This window comes from Glandiceps talaboti, chromosome 5 (assembly GCF_964340395.1).
Source record: "Glandiceps talaboti chromosome 5, keGlaTala1.1, whole genome shotgun sequence".
Lineage (NCBI taxonomy): Eukaryota > Metazoa > Hemichordata > Enteropneusta > Spengelidae > Glandiceps > Glandiceps talaboti.
This window is the reverse complement of record NC_135553.1, coordinates 17,792,358-17,811,098: the sequence shown is the minus strand read 5'-3', so window position 1 is coordinate 17,811,098 and position 18,741 is coordinate 17,792,358. Positions and strand designations below refer to the sequence as shown.

The 18,741-nt window shown below is 36.3% G+C and overlaps 1 protein-coding gene across 1 annotated transcript; it reads left to right on the top strand.

Moving 5' to 3' along the window:
* Nucleotides 1–12,915: 12,915 nt before the first annotated feature.
* Nucleotides 12,916–18,229, top strand: LOC144435435 (steroid 17-alpha-hydroxylase/17,20 lyase-like). Its single transcript, XM_078124031.1, has 9 exons — nt 12,916–12,925; nt 13,389–13,562; nt 14,127–14,220; nt 14,576–14,737; nt 15,333–15,553; nt 15,994–16,113; nt 16,572–16,811; nt 17,271–17,369; nt 17,982–18,229. Exons 1-9 carry the CDS (start codon nt 12,916–12,918, stop codon nt 18,227–18,229), a joined length of 1,368 nt encoding a protein of 455 aa, XP_077980157.1.
* The last annotated feature ends 512 nt before the right edge of the window (nt 18,230–18,741 follow it).

Sequence of the window (18,741 nt, the reverse complement as noted above, 5' to 3'; positions counted from 1 at the left end):
TACGATATTAATAGTGAAAAATATTTTTTTTTTGAAATCTGCGATGAGCATTTTTGCTACGGGAGTCTTCGGAAAATTGCGTCACTGCCGGAACACTATCACGGCGTCCATTTTTTTCTTCCATAAGGAAGAGATGTATTTAGTGGGTGGAAGTCGAATTTTTGAGAACGCATTTTGTAGGGTAATGGCAAAAAATGGTAAAAATCCCGTGAATATTAATGAGCAATTTACGTAATTAATGGTTTTCGGGAATTAGGCCATATCTCAAGAATGCACGCTTTAAATTTATTATACACATTTGCGATACCAAAGTGTCTTGCAAATATTACTAATGTAGCTTTTAGTTTTATTATGTTATTGGCATATTTTTGTAGGCCACTAAAAACGAAATAATAGTTTCTCGTCAGGAAATGTTGTCTAAAGTGGTGCGACAATGCTCTTATTTTCTGGTAAAAATGATTCCACAAAATCCTTTAAAGATTGACAACCGATCAGACCTTCAATTATACAGACGTTCTCATGAAATATATGAATGGCGGTTCAAACACAGTTAGCATACACGTACACATACTGTGTAGTCAGGTAGTCAGTAAGTCGATATAGCCCCAATATAAATATAAATATATATGGTACAATACAAGCACCCCCCACTACCACATCTTCTTCGTCGTCACTAGTACTGCATGTATTATTGTCATTGTCAATTTCGACTTCTAAATAGTAGAACGCGATTCCACTAGAATCGCTATCGCTTGTTATGTAATCGGACACATATTTGAAGTTCGTTCCGGTTGTGACGTCATGAAATACATAAAGAACTTCGGCAATTTCCGGAATTTTTCCAAAAAAAATCAATTTTTCGTAATTAATATCGTACTTTTGTCAAAAATGTCACACGAATCTTTAATCACCTATGAAAACTACGTCATTTCCAGGCAAAAAGTCAGAAACTTTGGAAACCTATTTACATACACTTTAAGTCTTATGAAAGACATCCTCTAAGATCTAATATCCAATCACCTTCTCAAGATTAGTAATAAAAGTTTATATCTCAAAGACCATAACATAGTTGTGTAATATTATAACTATACTTCTACAAAACAATGAAGTCATATAATGAAGTTCTAAAATTAACACATCATGTCATATTAAAACTTGTTGACAGTTCAATCGTACCTGGTACAAACTATTCCGAAATACCCAATGTTGAGATGTCGAAGACCTATGTTGTTATGCGTAAGGGAATGTCACTGTATGTACAAAGTTTAATTGCATTTTGACTTCAATTTAGAGTTCATAATGAAAATTTACCAAAATATTCTGAATGGATATAATTTAGACTTGTGACTTGTAACACTAGTTTAACATGTCAAAGTGATCGCAATACCCCCACCTGATCACAATTGAAATTTTAATTCCGAAAACTAACATCGAGAAAAATTGTCAAAGTACATTGCATAATAAGATTTTATCTCTATGAAAAATTACAGGATTCAAGACTAAGTCAGGTTAGTATTCTCAGTAATTTGATTTGACGGTTTCAACGAACACCTAGTAAAAAACATTTGAAAAGCATCTTTACTATTATCTATTGTTTATTTATATTGTACAGAGCAGCCTACTCGCTGAATTGCGACAATATTACAATTGCAGATCATTCTAAAATGGGAAATAAAGAATTGATACATTAAAATATTAATATAACTTAAAATTGGCGACAACATCATCAAAAGGTGTACTATAAAATGACTAGTGTTACACACACACGACAGTTTAAAATGCTTTACAAAAGTACTTGGTGGTAAATTAAAAAAACAATTACCACATTTAAACTGAATGCCTCCCCTCAGGGAATCACTAATTAAGCAAATAACTCATTAAACCAAAAAAAACTATGGTAACAGGCTTTGTTTTTGGACAAGCATGCTTTCTTAGTATGTACGGACTTTATACGGACTTTGAAGAGTGCATGATACTGCTTAATTACTGAATATCGTTCATTATTCAAAATACTCTTTAAAGGTTAAAGTTGTAGCAACAAACATAGGACAGGTGCGTATTATTATGGTTGAATTATGTGCCATATCATACGAAATTTCAAGCTTGCATTTTTCAGATACAGCCTAGTTACCTAAAATCATTAATTATGCAAATTATTCATTAACACTGAAAGGTACATCAACAAGCTTTAACGGACATTTCATGCATTTTCTTGTGGTTAACGTAAATACTAAACTATATTGACATTGAATTATGTATTCTTAAGATATGGCCTTATTACTGACCAGATGTAAACTGAGCGCCTCCCGTAAGGGAAGCACCAATTATTAAAATAAAACTAAAAAAAAGTGGTATAAAGAAATTTGTATTGCTGATGAGAACTATGAAATTGGTATACACCATGATAATTTTTATTTCTGAACGATGTATACCGTACTACATTTGTATATGTGTGAATGTTCGAAGAGCATGAAGTGAACTGTAAGTTCACGTAATGTGTTCGATCCTGTAACGAAGCTGAAAAAAGTGGTTTCAGTTTGAATTGAGTTATTGAAATGGTGACATGGGTCTTGTGATGTGGTGTATTTATTAATTGCTTCGGTTGTGAAGGAAGATGCTTCTCTGGAATGGCCATGCTATTGATGGAGACCTTGTGTAATGAAGTCTATTAATAAGTAACCAATGTCATGTATAAGTAATGTCTAATGATAATATTTCGTAGTTTCTAAACTCAATATATATATTTGTTTCCTCAAATGGGTGATATATTTACACTTCCTCAAATGGGTGGTATATGAATACTTTTTCCTTTCAATGCCTCTTTTCCTTTCAATGCCCAAAAATGATCTAGTATTTTATCCTGTAAAAGAAAATAGAAAAGAAAAATTAATATGTTGGAGCTTGGGAAAGGTTGAGAGAGACAGTCAATATCACTATATACAACTACTACTTTGTTGACTGTAAACTCCAAATTATGATATCTAGAAAGTGAGTAAATATACCTTCAGAACTGACACGTTACAACTGAATTTCTTTGTTTATTGCAAATGGGAATATGAATGGGTCAGTACACAGAGTTTATACATGCTCAAATAGTGTTTAGACACCAGTATAAAGTCTACATTTTCTAAAAAACAATAAACAAAATGACAAATGGGTGAATACCTATTTGTCATTAATATATAAGTATTTCTGATATTGATAGTGGAATTGATTTGGAAATGATACTGCCATTATAGGATTGATTTTTAACTCAACCACTCTTATGTTATGTTATGTTGTTGTCGTTGTTATGTTGTTGTTGTCATCATCATCATTGTTGTTGTGTATGTAGAGAAATAGGTTACAGTATAATCTTATATTAAGTGCAAAAATCGTAGCTTTCTTTTAATTGAAACACTTTGCTATTCTTTTATATATTTCTTTTTGTGTGGGTCACAGTACAACTCAAGGCAAACCCCCAGGTTTACAAATGTATGTATGTATGTATGTATGTATGTATGTATGTATGTATGTATGTATGTATGTGTGTGGTGGTGGAGCAATGTGTGTGTGTGGGGGGGGGGTTGTTAAATTATTGAGCAAAATATAATTGTGCATGCCCAAATTTGCAATACAAACATTGTACTTTAATAAATTATTCCAAAATTAAATACAAGTGTATCAGGATGTATTTATTTAAATCATGAATTTATGGGATCAAAATTGTGTGATATTGAGAATACAATATTTTATTGTTGTCATTGTTTTTGGAATCACTAACAAGATCTATAAAAAGTTACTAATCTAGTAGTGAACAACCAAGTGTAACCTTGGTCAACTTATATCCACATAATGAAGCACATTATTTTTGTGATCAATCCAAAACCCTTTATTTTGTACAATTCTGTGAGATGCAGAACAAAACAGACTCATACCCGTCCCCCAATAAAATAGATGGCGTCATATCTCCCACCCCAAATTTAAACTATGTTCAAGTCAAATTGTGTCAGCTTTTAATTCAGGTAGAGCTTTCGTCTAACAAATGTACATAATTAATAGTAATGCCATCAACTAGCAGCTATGCAATAATTTTTTACCTCCTGTTATAATTTTGAACGTTTTTCCTTCTATTTTTGAGCCTTTTTATTTTTCGATGTTTATTCTGAACCAAACAATACAATTCCAGTAACATAGATGAAATTACGCTGAAAAATAGCTATAGTTATGCTGGCAAGTCTCTATTACTGACACAACCCTCAACGAAGGGAAGGAAGGGACGACTCACTTCGTATGCAAGCAGGACTAGGGTTAGACTTAGAGTGAGTATGTTCGATTTTATGCCAAGCGAGGCGTAATTTAGCTGAAAACCCACTCAACTTTGCAATTTAGATGTGAATCGCTTCTATTTGCGTTTACATTGTAGGATTTGGTTCACGCCGAATTCAATGTCACAAAAATAGAAGAAGCAGCCCCAAAATCACAGCAAACTACTACAAATTACAATACGTGTATATACTGTCAACATGATCGTGTCATGGACGCCATCTTGCCATATTACACTCATGGTTTGCTACGTTCAGCCGAGTCTTCATTGCATTCTCTCACAGAATTGAACTTCGTAAAGGTATAACTCAATTGAAATGTAGACACTAGAGCCAAAGGGAAGATCTAAAAAATATGTAGTATTTGTATACTCACCAAACGTTTCGGATTTGGTCTGCTCGATCCGCTAATTTGGGCAGACGAGAACGGCGAGTATAAAGTTGGCGTCAGATTCAGATTCAGATAGCGTCATATTGAGCGTCTTATTAAGCACCTGATGCTGGATATGGCGCTGAATATGACGCTAGCTGAATCTGAATATGAAGCCAACTTTATACTCGTCAGACTGGACGCAACATCATAAAACCATTGACAGTGACCGGCCGCTGAGGGCAGCCTTCCGAGTTTACTCAAATTAATATAGCGTAATTATATTATATTAATTCATATTGTTTTAACAGTTTAAAGTACATGAACAAATGTATTTTGTTATGTTTGATGAATATACTAATTTTTATTGAAATCGAAGTATGGAGTCTTAAGATATTGCTTAATTATTTGATTTCATTAATATGCAAATTTCTCTAATTAAACATTAACCGATCTGGCTCAAAACCTAATCAGGTCTACCTATTACCCTAAAGATTATATATTCCAAATTTCATTACAATTGAGCCAGCCGAACTTTAGAAAATGATGACACAGACACACAGACAGACAGACAGACAGACACACAGACAAACCTTCCCCTTTTAATACCTCCCGTACCCTTACGGGAGGTAAAAATAATTAATTATGCAAATTATTCATTAATGCTGTAAGGTACATCAATAAATTTTATAGGACAAATGTATGTTGTTATGTTTAACGAATGTACTAAATTATATTGAAATTGAAGTATGCAGTCTTAAGATATTGCTTAATTAGTCGATTTCATTTATATGCAAATTTCCCTAGTTAAACATTAACAGATTTAGCTCAAAACCTAATCAGGTCTAGCTATTACCCTAAAGATTATATAGCCCAAATTTCATTACAATTGAGCAAGCCGATTTTTAGAAAATGATGACACAGACACACACACACACACGGACAGACAGACAGACAGACAGACAGACAGACAGACAGACAGACAGACAGACAGACAGACAGACAGACAGACAGACAGACAGACAAACATTCCCCCTTTAATACCTCCCGTACCCTTACGGGAGGTAAAAACCAATTTATACATTGCTTTATTCTTCATTCCATAATTTGATCATGTTTGGGATTGCACTGTTAGCATACATTTGAGTACGCACCCTTTGAACTGACAACATATGTTAATTACGCAAATCTCCACCATTTTGTTGATTTGGAAACCAGTTGTGATAGTCTTTGGATTTATTTAAGGATTTAGCAAATTTCAAACATATGATATCACGCCTTTGTTTAAGCCCTTAGAGTTTGCATGACTGCAGAGCTTGTTGGCATGAAATGTAGTCGTTGGCTAAGATTATTCTGCATGCTTTTTTCTATCATGTTCAAGTAAATTGTGTAGCTGTAAAGTAGGTCCGGTCTAATGTAGCCATATAAAATATAACGAGGCCTTTGGTTTTTAAACCAAACCTTTTCAGAGTACTTAAAATGAATAATCGTCCACTTGCTGTTTTACTAATGCCACTGATATAACTATCCCATTTTAGATTGTTTGTCATATTTAAACCGAGCAAGTTCTTGTCCAGCTAGTTGCGGTGGGATATCATTGAAAGGCACTCAGAGATGGGTCAGGTCATCGACCAACTTCAGGGCTTACACGTCCCTCTCTGTGATCTCATGAGTTCCATCATTGATCATATGCATACAGAGGAAAGTAGCTAGTCCTGTAAGGGTTCCTTTGGGGACCCCAGCTTGTAATTTAATCTAATTAGAAAATGTGTCCCTCCCTATATTTCACGCGCTGACTTACAGTGTTGTAAAGGTTTGGGTGCCACTGCCGTAGACGTCTGCGCCAGAGACACACATTGCAGCGCAACATTGTAGCTCATACAATGGAAGCAATTTTTTCTTCTGCTTCGAGTTGGTCAGCAAATATTTGTCCCACTTTTGGCATACGACAATTTATTTTCCAAAAAGCCTCCAGCCCCTGAAACCAATGCCTTAGCCCTAAGTATTAGTCATAAACTAATATAATGTCATTCTCTATATATGTAAGTTATTATCACGTGACCACTACATGTCATGGTTAAAGTTCAGTTTGCATAGTTGAATCTCTATTCAGTCTATTCGCATACAGGGCACACTGGAGTGACAACGGACAAGGTCAAACAAGGTATGTTAGTAAACTATCTACAATGTACCGTTTTATAGTGTAGTCAGAGTGTCAGAAGCTTAAACCACGAACGGGGGAGGGTATTGAGTTCAGCAGGTTCCCTGTGGTAAAATAAACAAGCGATCACAGCCATAAAAAGTTATAGATTTCATTCATCATTTCCTTGAATAAACAACATTGACGGATACTGCATACTGTAGCCTTCACCAATGAAATGAGAACGTTTACTTTTAATAGCCATAGACTCTACACGTTTAGGGTCTATTCTTTAGCTAAGACCACTGTAATGTACTACAGTAACGTACAACACTACGTACTGCTGTAATGGGCTGGTGTTCAGACAGAAACTACAATGGCACGTAATGGTGAACACTGAATTAATAACCGGGTCAGGGTCATTCGGTAACATTCCTAAAATCACCCTACAATGGCCCCGTACTCTGACATATTTTTCCGTCCCTTATAATTCTGTACAGTGTAAGTGTTATGCACGAGTCAATGTCAACCCCCACCCTCCCCACCTCGGGGCATAGTGGGGGATTTCGAAATTAGTCTTATAAAATTTGTCAAATGCCCCACCCCCTGGGGCAAGACATTCTGGAAAATCCCCACCTAAAACAAGTAAAACTCCCAACATTTCCCCAAAAAAATCTGACTTACACACAACCACTCTTTTACGTCCGTGAAAATGACTAGGGAGGTCAATATGAGGCAATTGCCCCACCCCCTCGGGCATTGTTTCATGGAAAACACGACCTATTTCCCCACATTTGTCCTGTATCACCCGAGGTGGGGTCCCTCGGGCATTACATTGACTCGCGCATTATTATTGTCTTAATATTGTATTTTATTTTAGTACCGTGTGTGTTTTTTATTGTCTGTTGTGTCTTTCTTATTTTATTGTCAGTTTTATTCCCGATTTGTTTCTTTTATGAGCTCGTGTGAAAAATCAATTTCCAATGCTATTTTTGGCACATGGCAAATAAAGTTATTATTATTATTATTATTAACCAGTGTTACAATTTGCTTCGTAACTGTTCCTTGAATTGGGATAGGGGGTTTCTCATTTCGTTACAAATGTAATACCTGGTGATTTCAATATACACGATACTAACCACGCGTGTACTTGATGTGGTGCTGGCCAAGATGTAGATGGTCTTTAGAAACTACTATCGTAATTAAAGTAGCACGAACAAAATTGCAGTATTTTTAAAACAAATAGAACGTCTCTCGTGACAATTGGGGTTACCTTGTTCACCCGCAATCGCAGCGATACGCCTGGATAGTGTACAGTATGGCTACATAAAATCAACGTAGCATGCGGTTTTTATAGTAAATTTCAATTTCTTTCTAACTATGTTTTGCTAGAATCTTAGGACCTTATACGTCAATTGTCAGAAATTTCTACCGTACAGATTTCGTGTTAGAAAGCTTGAAAGTTGAAGTACATGTATTATCTATGCAGTATGTCTATTATTGTTCATTCAAGCTTTAACATTATTATGCTCAGATACTTTTCGTCACAGGACCGGTCAGTTTCTTCGGCCTGGGGGACCGGTGGATTGGGAGGGGGTCATGCTGTTTTCAAAATTGTGGATGGGGGGGGTGTCATTGTGTTTTGGATTGTGATAGAAGAAAAAAATCCCTTTTCTACAATGGCATATAGCAAGATGTCTGAAATGTGGTACATGTAAATATTTGTTTTTCTCCCTGTTTCTTACATGAATTCTTACTTATTAGTTCAAGCATAACTATAAATATACATATACATGTATTACCTAGCTACCACACTAGTTACAGAACATGTCATGTAAATGCTTGGCTGTTTCACAGTCAATGCTTCACTTATATTGCACTTTGGGGCAAAAGTGAACTTGAAGGTTTCGTAATGGTAATCTTCATAGATAGTTTATAAAAGAAGTTAATCTAAAATGTTCCCTACTCGTCACTATGAACTTGTCAGAAGGTATTAATACACTTTCTGTTTGGACACTACATGTTATTGACACTACAAATCACCACATCTAATCAGATTCCAGTTTCTATTATACACTAGGTATGCCCAACTAAAGTTCTCTAACATACCGGTGACTTTATTTACTATACATGCAATTTTTATGTGACATGGGAAACTCATTTAAAACTTACATTTGCGTTAGCTATTCGAAGCTTGGAAATATTACCTCAAAGGCTATGAATAACCTAAACATTGCCTTAATAGAAGCAAAAAACTGCAGATCTGGGGGAAAAACGTCCAAGGACTCCCTCACCCCCCGAGGTCACTCAAGCATTCAACCAACACTCAGATGCACCAACAACCTTTTTACAGTCATAATGGTATTAAACTTTTCTTAAATATTTTCACCCAATTCTAATTTGAGATGATAGTCTTTTAAAGATGTGAAATGTTTGCCAAGGTAGTCTAAAATTGCCTTAAACTCCAAATCTCCCCTAACAATGATACTACCAGTATATGTGCTGACCTTTACTACATGTAAATAATGATGCCATTTAACTTTTTAAGAACATATTTCAATCCTGTGTGAGTTATAAAGAATAGTTTCTGATACTTGATGGTGCTGTCTTGTAAAGCATGGATTAAGTTATTGCTTGAAAGGGTCTGAATAGCCTAAAATTGGCTTTAAGAGTAAAAATCCTCCAGGGCTTCTAGAGGGAGACCCCTTTGGATCCCCCACATGAGGTGGACATATCCCAGTTTCAAGCTCTTCCCCTCTAACTGTCAAGATGCTATCAAAGTATATTTCAAAAATATTTCAATCCTGTGTAGTTGCTTTTTACATGTTGGTGCTGTCTTTCTTGTAAAGTTTGGAAATTATTGTCTGAAAGGGTCTGAATAGTCTCAAAATTGACTTTTCAGAGTAAAAAAACCTCCAGGACTTCTAGGGGGAGACCCCCTAGGAACCCCCCCCCTCACTACATGAGGTGTGCACGTCCCAGTCTCAAGCTCTTCCCCCTACCTCTTACTGTCAAGATGCTATCAAACTTAATATTTCAAATATATTTTTTTCTTTTCACATGTTGGTGCTGTCTTGTAAAGCTTGGAAATTATTGTCTGAAAGGGCCTGAATAATCTCAAAATTGACTTTTCAGAATAAAAGACCTCGTGGGGTTCTAGGGGGAGACCGCCTAGGACCCCCCATAAGAGATATACATATTCCCTGCTCAAACTTTCCAATATCTTTCACTGTCAAGATGATATTAAACTCCTTTTGGAATATATTTACCCTGTGTAGTCAATAATAACAATTATGATAGTGCTATACCAGGATCTTATAAAGTAGATGCAAGACAGTCAAGCAGTCCACACTGAGCCTGTTTTTTATTTTACAGATGGGGGGGGGGGGGGGTCAGTGACTTTTTGTCTGCCCAATTTAAGAATCCACCGCCGCCCCCCCCCCCAGGCCGAAGAAACTGACCGGTCCCTTATGTATATACGTTATTGTGAACTCATTTCTATCAATAGCACACAGTATATGACCCCATAAGCCATATTTTCAGTTCAGTTGCCCGAGTTGTTTGTTCTGACTTAATACTTACGTTGCTAGCTGACGTCAGTGTTGTTGGGGTCCCCCCCCCCCCTTCGAATAATAAGCACGACACATTGTGGTTGCAGATGATATTTACTTTGTCAAAGTGGTCAGGTTACTCACAGTCTGCAGTACTAAAATGGAGCGGTTTATTTTTTACGCCTGAATGGTGAATCGTTAATATTTTAACACACGATGTGAATGGTGAACCCATCTTTTTTAATTGATGAATGCTTACAAATTAAAGTCGTGAATCATGATGACATAATTTTGCGTGAATGAAAATTGTGAATTCGACATCAATTGAACGCTGGCGAGTCGCGACGTCTGACCCAGTTCTCTTTGAATGACCTGGTAGATATGTTTACTTCCGCTGATGTCAACCTTCAAATACATACGGAGTATTTCTATTGGTTCACACTTTTTCGGAATCAAAATACACATGCACTCATTTTGTTTCCATTAATCTAACCCATCAACAAATTAAAATCACAACCTGTCCCATAAATTTGGTTTACTAAGGCTTCTGAGCTGTGGCAGATAGATGTTCCGGTAGCAAGTTCAGTGTTTCGCACACGTCAGTGAGTAGGTCAGACGTCACAATAGTAACGGTAAACAAAACATGTGAAGAGAGACGATTCGACGTCTCATCTACTCCCTCTAATGTTTCAATTTGTAGGTTTATCAAAGTTGATCTTTCTGTGGCATTTTTTATGTTAACAATAGAACTGCACGCTGTCACTGTATCTTTTATGATGTCAACAAAACTTTCCCTTACGGAGTATACTTTTTGTGGGATTGACGTCCCCCGGCCTGGCCCTGGACTTAGATAATTTTGATGTTTGCCGTAAAATGATTGCGCCAATTAAAGCGACACAAGGTGGGAAAATTATTGCGTCATTTGTAATTTTAGGGGGCCAATGTTGCAAGGTCGCGGCCTCGGCAGAACACTGGTCTAAGACGCCATGAGGAACATTTGATGTTCGATCGAACCTTACAATTTTGCTGTGCTCAGGGGTCGGTCGGAAATAAAAAACAACAACAAAAAACACTTTTTTTTCTGATGTCGGAGCTGCAAATTAGGGTCGGTCGGGAGATGAGAAACAGAAAAATAAAAAGGGCCGCCTTAAGTGAATGATGCAAAGTCATTGAAATATAAAATTATAATGAGTACTAGAATTATTTAGAAGCTTATTAACAGAAACATTTCCAATGTGTTGGTTTACTGACAAGCAAATCATCAATCACTTCACGTTATTCTTGTTTTATCATTGTTTTCCAGCCAAAATGATTTCTGCAATCATAGACCATCTATTTAGTATACTATCAAATCCGACATATGCTCTATTAATACTGCTTGGTCTGTTGGTATGTCATCTCCTACATGGAATGATCAAACCCTATGGTTTTCCCCCTGGACCAATCGGATGGCCTGTTATAGGCAGTGCAATGTGTAAGTTTTCAGTTTTTATCTGTCATCATCCATACATTCGAAAACCCCTAGAGTTGCACAATAAACAATTGTTTCACATTGTCACCATTACTTTGTCATTCATTACAATGATGAGTGTTTCTCCTATATAACACTCAGTATCCATACTGTGAGGGAGCTGTCACAGAGGAACACAATAGGATTTCATATTGGTTGAAACTTATAGAAAAGAACACCACTCGTTATCCTGGGGTTGCTATGAGATGCTTAGAGTTTTAGACTTAGCTAGCTGGGAGGATTATATGGGCAACGAAATTACGTGCATTGTTATTTAGATATGGTTTTGGTGTAGTTTGGATACAACAACAAGTTGGAAATACCGATTTATTGTTTTAATTGTTTCTTGCAAGGCTACAAGACGGTTACAGGCAGGAGTGGTCAGCTTCACTCTACCAATCAAGTAGATTACGTTTAAGTCAATACTGGAACCAGAACTGTACCTTTCATATATAGACATACCAACATTTGAATTTGACTTAGCCAAACTAAGCTGTTCAAGTCACAAACTAGCCATTGAAAAAGGTCGTCATAGAACCCACCAGTACCAGATTGATTTCAGCTTGTGTCAGCATTGTAAAAAAAAAGAACAAGATGTAACTGTAGTAGAGGACGAGTGTCATTTTTTTAAAAATATTAGGCTGGGGTCAGAATTTACGGCAGGGGAGGCCTGGGGAGAAATTACATTTTCAAAGCTCCCCCCCCCCCCCCATTTCACACTCATATCTTAATAGGTGTCATTTAGCACCCCCTCCCTCTACTTCAAAGATATACATTATGGCACACTACAATAAACTAACAATGGAAATCAACTGCTACGTCCATACATAAAAATGAGAAATGTCTTTACAAATAGCTGTGGGCTTTGCGAAAAAGGTCGCACATCGGGCTGTAACATGTACTTGTAAATACTTAGCATACAGAGTTTTCTCTTTCAATCTTGATTTGGGCAGAAACAGCATTCCGCATGATAGCTAGTGGGAGGGTGAGGGAGGGGTGTCCCCCTCCCACAGTAAGCACTCTTTTATGAAAATATGAACATGAAGAAGGGTAATTATGGGCATGAAATTTTAAACCACATTATCGAATGCCATAGAGTACTTGAAAACTGTCTTCAATGCCCCAATTTTACTCTCAATACATTATTATACAACTATATGGTTTTATTTCCTACATTTTAACTTAGACAGAGATATTTTGCCAGACACCCACTTTCACTTGGCGTCAGACAGACAGACAGACAGACAGACAGACAGACAGACAGACAGACAGACAGACAGACAGAGATAGAGACAGATACAGTGACATAAACAGATATATATATATATATATGTGTGTGTGTGTGTGTGTGTGTGTGTGTGTGTGTGTGTGTGTGTGTGTACTTCTTTTCATGGGCCGAGGCCTTAACATTTGAAATAAACGAACATAGTCATATATATGACGTAATGGGACTTGTAGAAAGGAACCATACATATTTTTTAGTGATGTTTATTATTTCTTTGACTATTTTCAGTGATTAATAACGAGCCACATACCAATTTGACGAAATTATCTAAGAAGTATGGCGATATATTCACTCTGAACATTGGACTTGCTCACTGTGTTGTGCTAAATAACATTAAGTTGGTCAAAGAATCACTTGTCGCTAAACAGAATGACTTTGCTGGACGACCCTATATCTATTCATGTAAGTATCACACGAACATCACATGACACCATCACTGATATGCAAATTATATACAAAAACACATGGTTTGTGGTTTAATAATCTTACACGCCAAAAGTATTTGACACTGAAATTTAGTGGGTATGTTTCTGGGGATGTGTGGGTAAACAATTGCTGATGACCTGATTTTCAAATTATTGATATATAAAACAACTCTTTAAAAAATGCTGTTAGATTTTAAACATATTGTGTTCCAAAAACTACTACTTTTATGATTGGTCTTGATATTTTAGGGATGTTTCGATACAAGATGATATGACCCGTAAATTAGTTACATGTGTCATTTTTGGCCAAAATGTTTACTTTTTGTCAAACAGTTTGATCGATTGTAATGATGTTCCCAGGGTTGTCTCGATGATGAAATTAATCGATACAAGATGCTGTGGTCAGTGTTATCATGTGTAATTTTCGGTAATCAAAGCAAGCAAGCTGGCATCATTATTTAGAAACCAATTCGTTTAATATATGTTTAATTGTATTAGAGTGTCAGTAGTGTTAATTTTCTGACGGGAATCTCTTTTTTAGTGGACATTTTTTCCGAAGGCCGGAAAAACATAGTCTATGCCGACCTCACTCCTGCATGTAAATATCACAGGAAACTAGTATACCAAGCAATAAGGCAAGTTTTTAAATCACCTTTTAAAAAAAAAATTCTTTTAAGTCATTTTGTTGTTTTAAGGGGAATCTCTTTAGCGGGCAAGAATTCTGAAGGCGGGAAAGATATAGTAGCCGCCGACTTCACTCCTGCATGGAAATATCGTAGAAAAGTAAGCAGTACGGCAAGATTTTACAGATTGGCCCTCTCGAAGCCTCTGTATATTCTACAAACAAACAAATATGAAAACTGTCACATTTCGTTTCAAACCACCACTTTTAATTGAGAAGTCTACTAGTAATTGCATTTTTTTCGGTTTGTAATTAATGTGTATAATAATTCTTTCTTGTCGAATTGTATTTCTTTTTTACAACTCCAGAAATTATGCCAGTGGAGAGCGATTAGAGAGAGCTATAAGTGAGAATGCTCTTCCACAATTGTTAAAAACTGTTGAAACTAGATCCGGAGAACCCTTCGATCCAACACCCGTGATATTTACAATGATTGCCAATGTTATTTGTGATCTATCGTTTGGCAAACGGTTGGTATCTTCTGTTTTAAGTCATACACATTAATAAGTCACCACTTCATGTGTAATAATCGTAATCTTTACGTCATCCTAATAGTAAAGTACCTACATATAATAACAACACTAACCAGATATTTGAATTAGTGTATACTTATATATCAGTTACCATAGTAACTAAAGCTTCAAGACATAATGAGCATGTATAGACTACAGCTGTTACGTTTGTTTATTATAATTATATGAAGTACATCTGTCTTACGTTATGAATAAACCTGTTGTAAAGCTTGGTCAATGAGCATTTGATCAATTCTAGCACCTTACAACAAAACGCCGTTTTTGATTTTGACCGTTATAACGCATATGCTGAGCAACGCGGAAATAGTCACTGTCAGTGTGACGTAAACCCATTTCATATATCAACACAGTCATACTAAAAACTTCGATGAAAAGTCCATTTCTCGAAGTCTATTTATTATTACCTCACGAAATGTGAATAAAAAACATAAATTCAAATATTGATATTTAGCCTAGTTATCCATAGATGATACCAATAACTTCACCATTTCCATGCATGAATATAAACAACAATCTCTTTATCTTTAACAAGGTATGCCATAGACGACCCTGAATTGAAAAAGATAATGGGCATGCTTGACGACTTCATCGATGTGTATTCTAGTGGTGGTTTGTTGGCCGATCTCATTCCCTTGTTTCGTTACATTCCATTGACCAGTGGAGAGAAAATGGCGAGAGAAATAACTGACAAATTTATGAATCTCATCCAAGACAAGATTGACGAACACAAGGAAACATTTGACCAAAATAAGGGTATGTATGAAGCTATTCATTTCTTGAATGGAATATTTCTATTTATCATTCATTTAAGATTGTGCGTATTTCCTGAATTAACCTTTATAGACAATAGAATATCTAGTATGGGCTGTGTAAGTAGCTAGGTAAGTACATTGTAGACATAGAGACAAACGGACAGACAGACAGACAGACAGACAGACAGGCAGACAGACAGACAGACAGACAGACAGACAGACAGACAGACAGACAGACAGACAGACAGACAGACAGACAGACAGACAGACAGACAGACAGAAAGACGTAATTCAAATAATGCGAATAAGGAACCTACAGGACTAAGAACGATTTCAATAAACCCTTTCTTGTACCTAATTAGGAAAACCGTGATATCAGTTCAAACTTTGTTCTAGTAATCGAATAACATATTTGACTTCTTTTTTGGTGATTACCGATAGACAACCATCGTGACCTGATAGACGATCTTCTTCAAGCTAAGCATGAAGCAGAAGGAACTGAGAATGCTGAATTAATTACAGATGTACATATCAGACAGACAGTATCTGATATATTTTTAGGTAAATGATTTTAGTTGAAGTATAAATTATTGAAAGTATGTGCAAAGATATGCAAACGGGATAACAAACCAGACTAACTGTACATGTCACTTCATACTTTACACCATGTTGGCACTGCATTTAGTTTATGATATAAACAGTAACATCATGCTGTTGAAGTTCAAACAAAATCCATGGTCAGCAGGCGTGACAGTTGGTAGAATCTTGAAGTTTAACACATACTCTATTCCCAGTGAAACAGTTATCCTGTATATTTTTTTTTTAATTTAAACTTTAAGATTCTACCAACTGACACTGGCTGCTGACCATGGATTTTGCTTAACTCACATAGTTAATGCCCAGTAAAACATAGAAGTTAATAGTCATTTGCAGAATCGCACAATACAAAGATATCCGCATCCCATAACTTAGCATTCATGTCATTTACGAATCGCGTCTGTTTGTTTTCTATTTCACAGCTGGACTAGATACCACTGTTCACACTCTAAACTGGTGTGTTGCCTATCTAATGAATTACCCGGATGTACAGGCTAAGGTACACGATGAGATTGACAACGCTATTGGTCGAGATCGCCCCTGTCAACTTTCAGACCGGTCAAGTCTGCCATACTGTGAAGCTGTCATACACGAAGTCATGAGAATCCGTACTGTGTCACCATACGGAGTACCACATACAACCACATGTGATACATCTGTCGGTCAGTACTGTTGCAAGCAGTGTTTATAAGCAATGAAAACTCTCCTTGGCTACGACATTTATATTAAGACAGGGGCTTCAACATAATGTATCTAATTACTACAATAACGTATTTCACAATTATTCCAGTAAAATCCCGTATTTTTCGAAAGATAGAACTGTTCGTAGCCCCTTCCATTGCTTTGTTCTTTTATGTCCCCACTCATTCCTTTAGTTTCATCTCATATCATGCTCCTCAATGATCTCCTATCGACTAGTACTGTACGTGGTCCATCTATTAGTAATTCGTTGAAATTGAAGGTCGCCAACTATCCAGGTAAACCTGGAGTCACATAATACTTGTAACTCAGAACTTCATACATTTCAAAGTTCCCATGCACATTCCTTACCATTAACCATAACGTCGATATATGATCATATTCAACAGTCATCTAATGACCGTGAATATGATCACTTTTAGGTGGATATTGTCTTCCAAGAGGTACATGGATAATGGTTAACCAATGGAAGATTCATATGACAGAGAAAGAATGGAAAGATCCTGAAGAATTTAGACCAGGTATATTTCAATATTAACATGTGTTTGTAGTGGCCTTAGTTTAAGTCACTGTACACAAGCAAAAACATACATTCATACTTGCACACACACATTTTGTATATTATTGTATCATATACATTTATTGTACTAGGGTGCCCCTATTTTTTAATGTTTCTCATTACTTTTACATGGTCATTATGGGTAGGTCGTTCTATTTAAAAAGTAAGAAAAGCAAAAAATCTTTTTTCATGTTTCTCTGTCTCTCATTTTTCCTCATCTTTATCTTCTTTGTATTGAATTCCTGGCAACAAGCCCTTTCCCAGCTTCTTTACACAATTGACAGGTTCTCAGGGCCCCTACTCGAATAACTTCCATCATGAAAGAAATGCTCTATTGCTGAACAACTTTCATTGTCGCGGTCGCCTCCATCACTGTAGATGACGTCGATAGTCCAGACTCTTTCTCATTCTCGCCAGGGAAGGGCGCTGTTCCGCAAAATATTAAGGGCGGGCAAAAATGGAAATATTTTATTTTTTTATTTTTCCGTTGGTCATTATTGGGTCGGTCAGGTAATGAGATACAGAAAAAAATAGGATAACCTTAATGTACTTTAGTTTTTTCCTCCTCTCACAGAACGATTTCTGACCCAAGATGGTACCTTAATCCCCAAGGCTGAAAGTTTCCTACCATTCTCCACTGGAAGAAGAGTATGTGTCGGTGAAGCTCTGGCCAAAAACGAGTTGTTCCTTTTGTTTGTCAACGTTTTCCAGAACACCGTTTTTACTGTACCCCCAGGAAGTAACCCACCATCCTTAACGCCACATTTTGAAGCGATAGTTCTTCGATTATTTCCATACAAAGCAGTCGCAAGAAAGCGCTAATCTTGAACTTAGCACCTGCTGTAAGCTGTGTGTACAAACACCATCGCTGTACCACTCTTTTTAACTGAAGAACTGCATACCTAGGTTAAATATAACCATTTTATCAACAAATGCCAGTGAATAAATCATACAAAAAAATTACGTCTCGAACTGGTGGATTTGATTTTATATTTATAATTTATTTATGTAAACAGAGTGCCACAATATATTGGCTCAAATAATAACAGTGTTTGATGATTCAGTGGGATTACATGAGTACATGAGATTAAATGAGTAATTACCCAAATTTCACAGCATATGCCGTTAATTGTTCTCTAATCGATATGTAAATGAAGAATGTAAGTGGTCTTACTTATTTTTCCAATTCCAATGAGCATATGCATTGTAGTGACACAGGTGTTACTGATATTCGATTACGTGGAAATATATGTGTAAAGGCATTCACCTTCATTCTTGGTGTGAGGGAGTCCTAGGGGTTCTCCCCTAGCATCTATTGAGGTTTCAAGGTAATA

What these genes read in the sequence shown, in the direction of transcription:
- LOC144435435 (XM_078124031.1), top strand. An exon ending in ACGACCCTATATCTATTCAT is followed by an intron (nt 13,563 to 14,126) that starts GTAAGTATCACA and finishes TCTCTTTTTTAG; the next exon opens with TGGACATTTTTTCCGAAGGC. An exon ending in CACATGTGATACATCTGTCG is followed by an intron (nt 16,812 to 17,270) that starts GTCAGTACTGTT and finishes GATCACTTTTAG; the next exon opens with GTGGATATTGTCTTCCAAGA.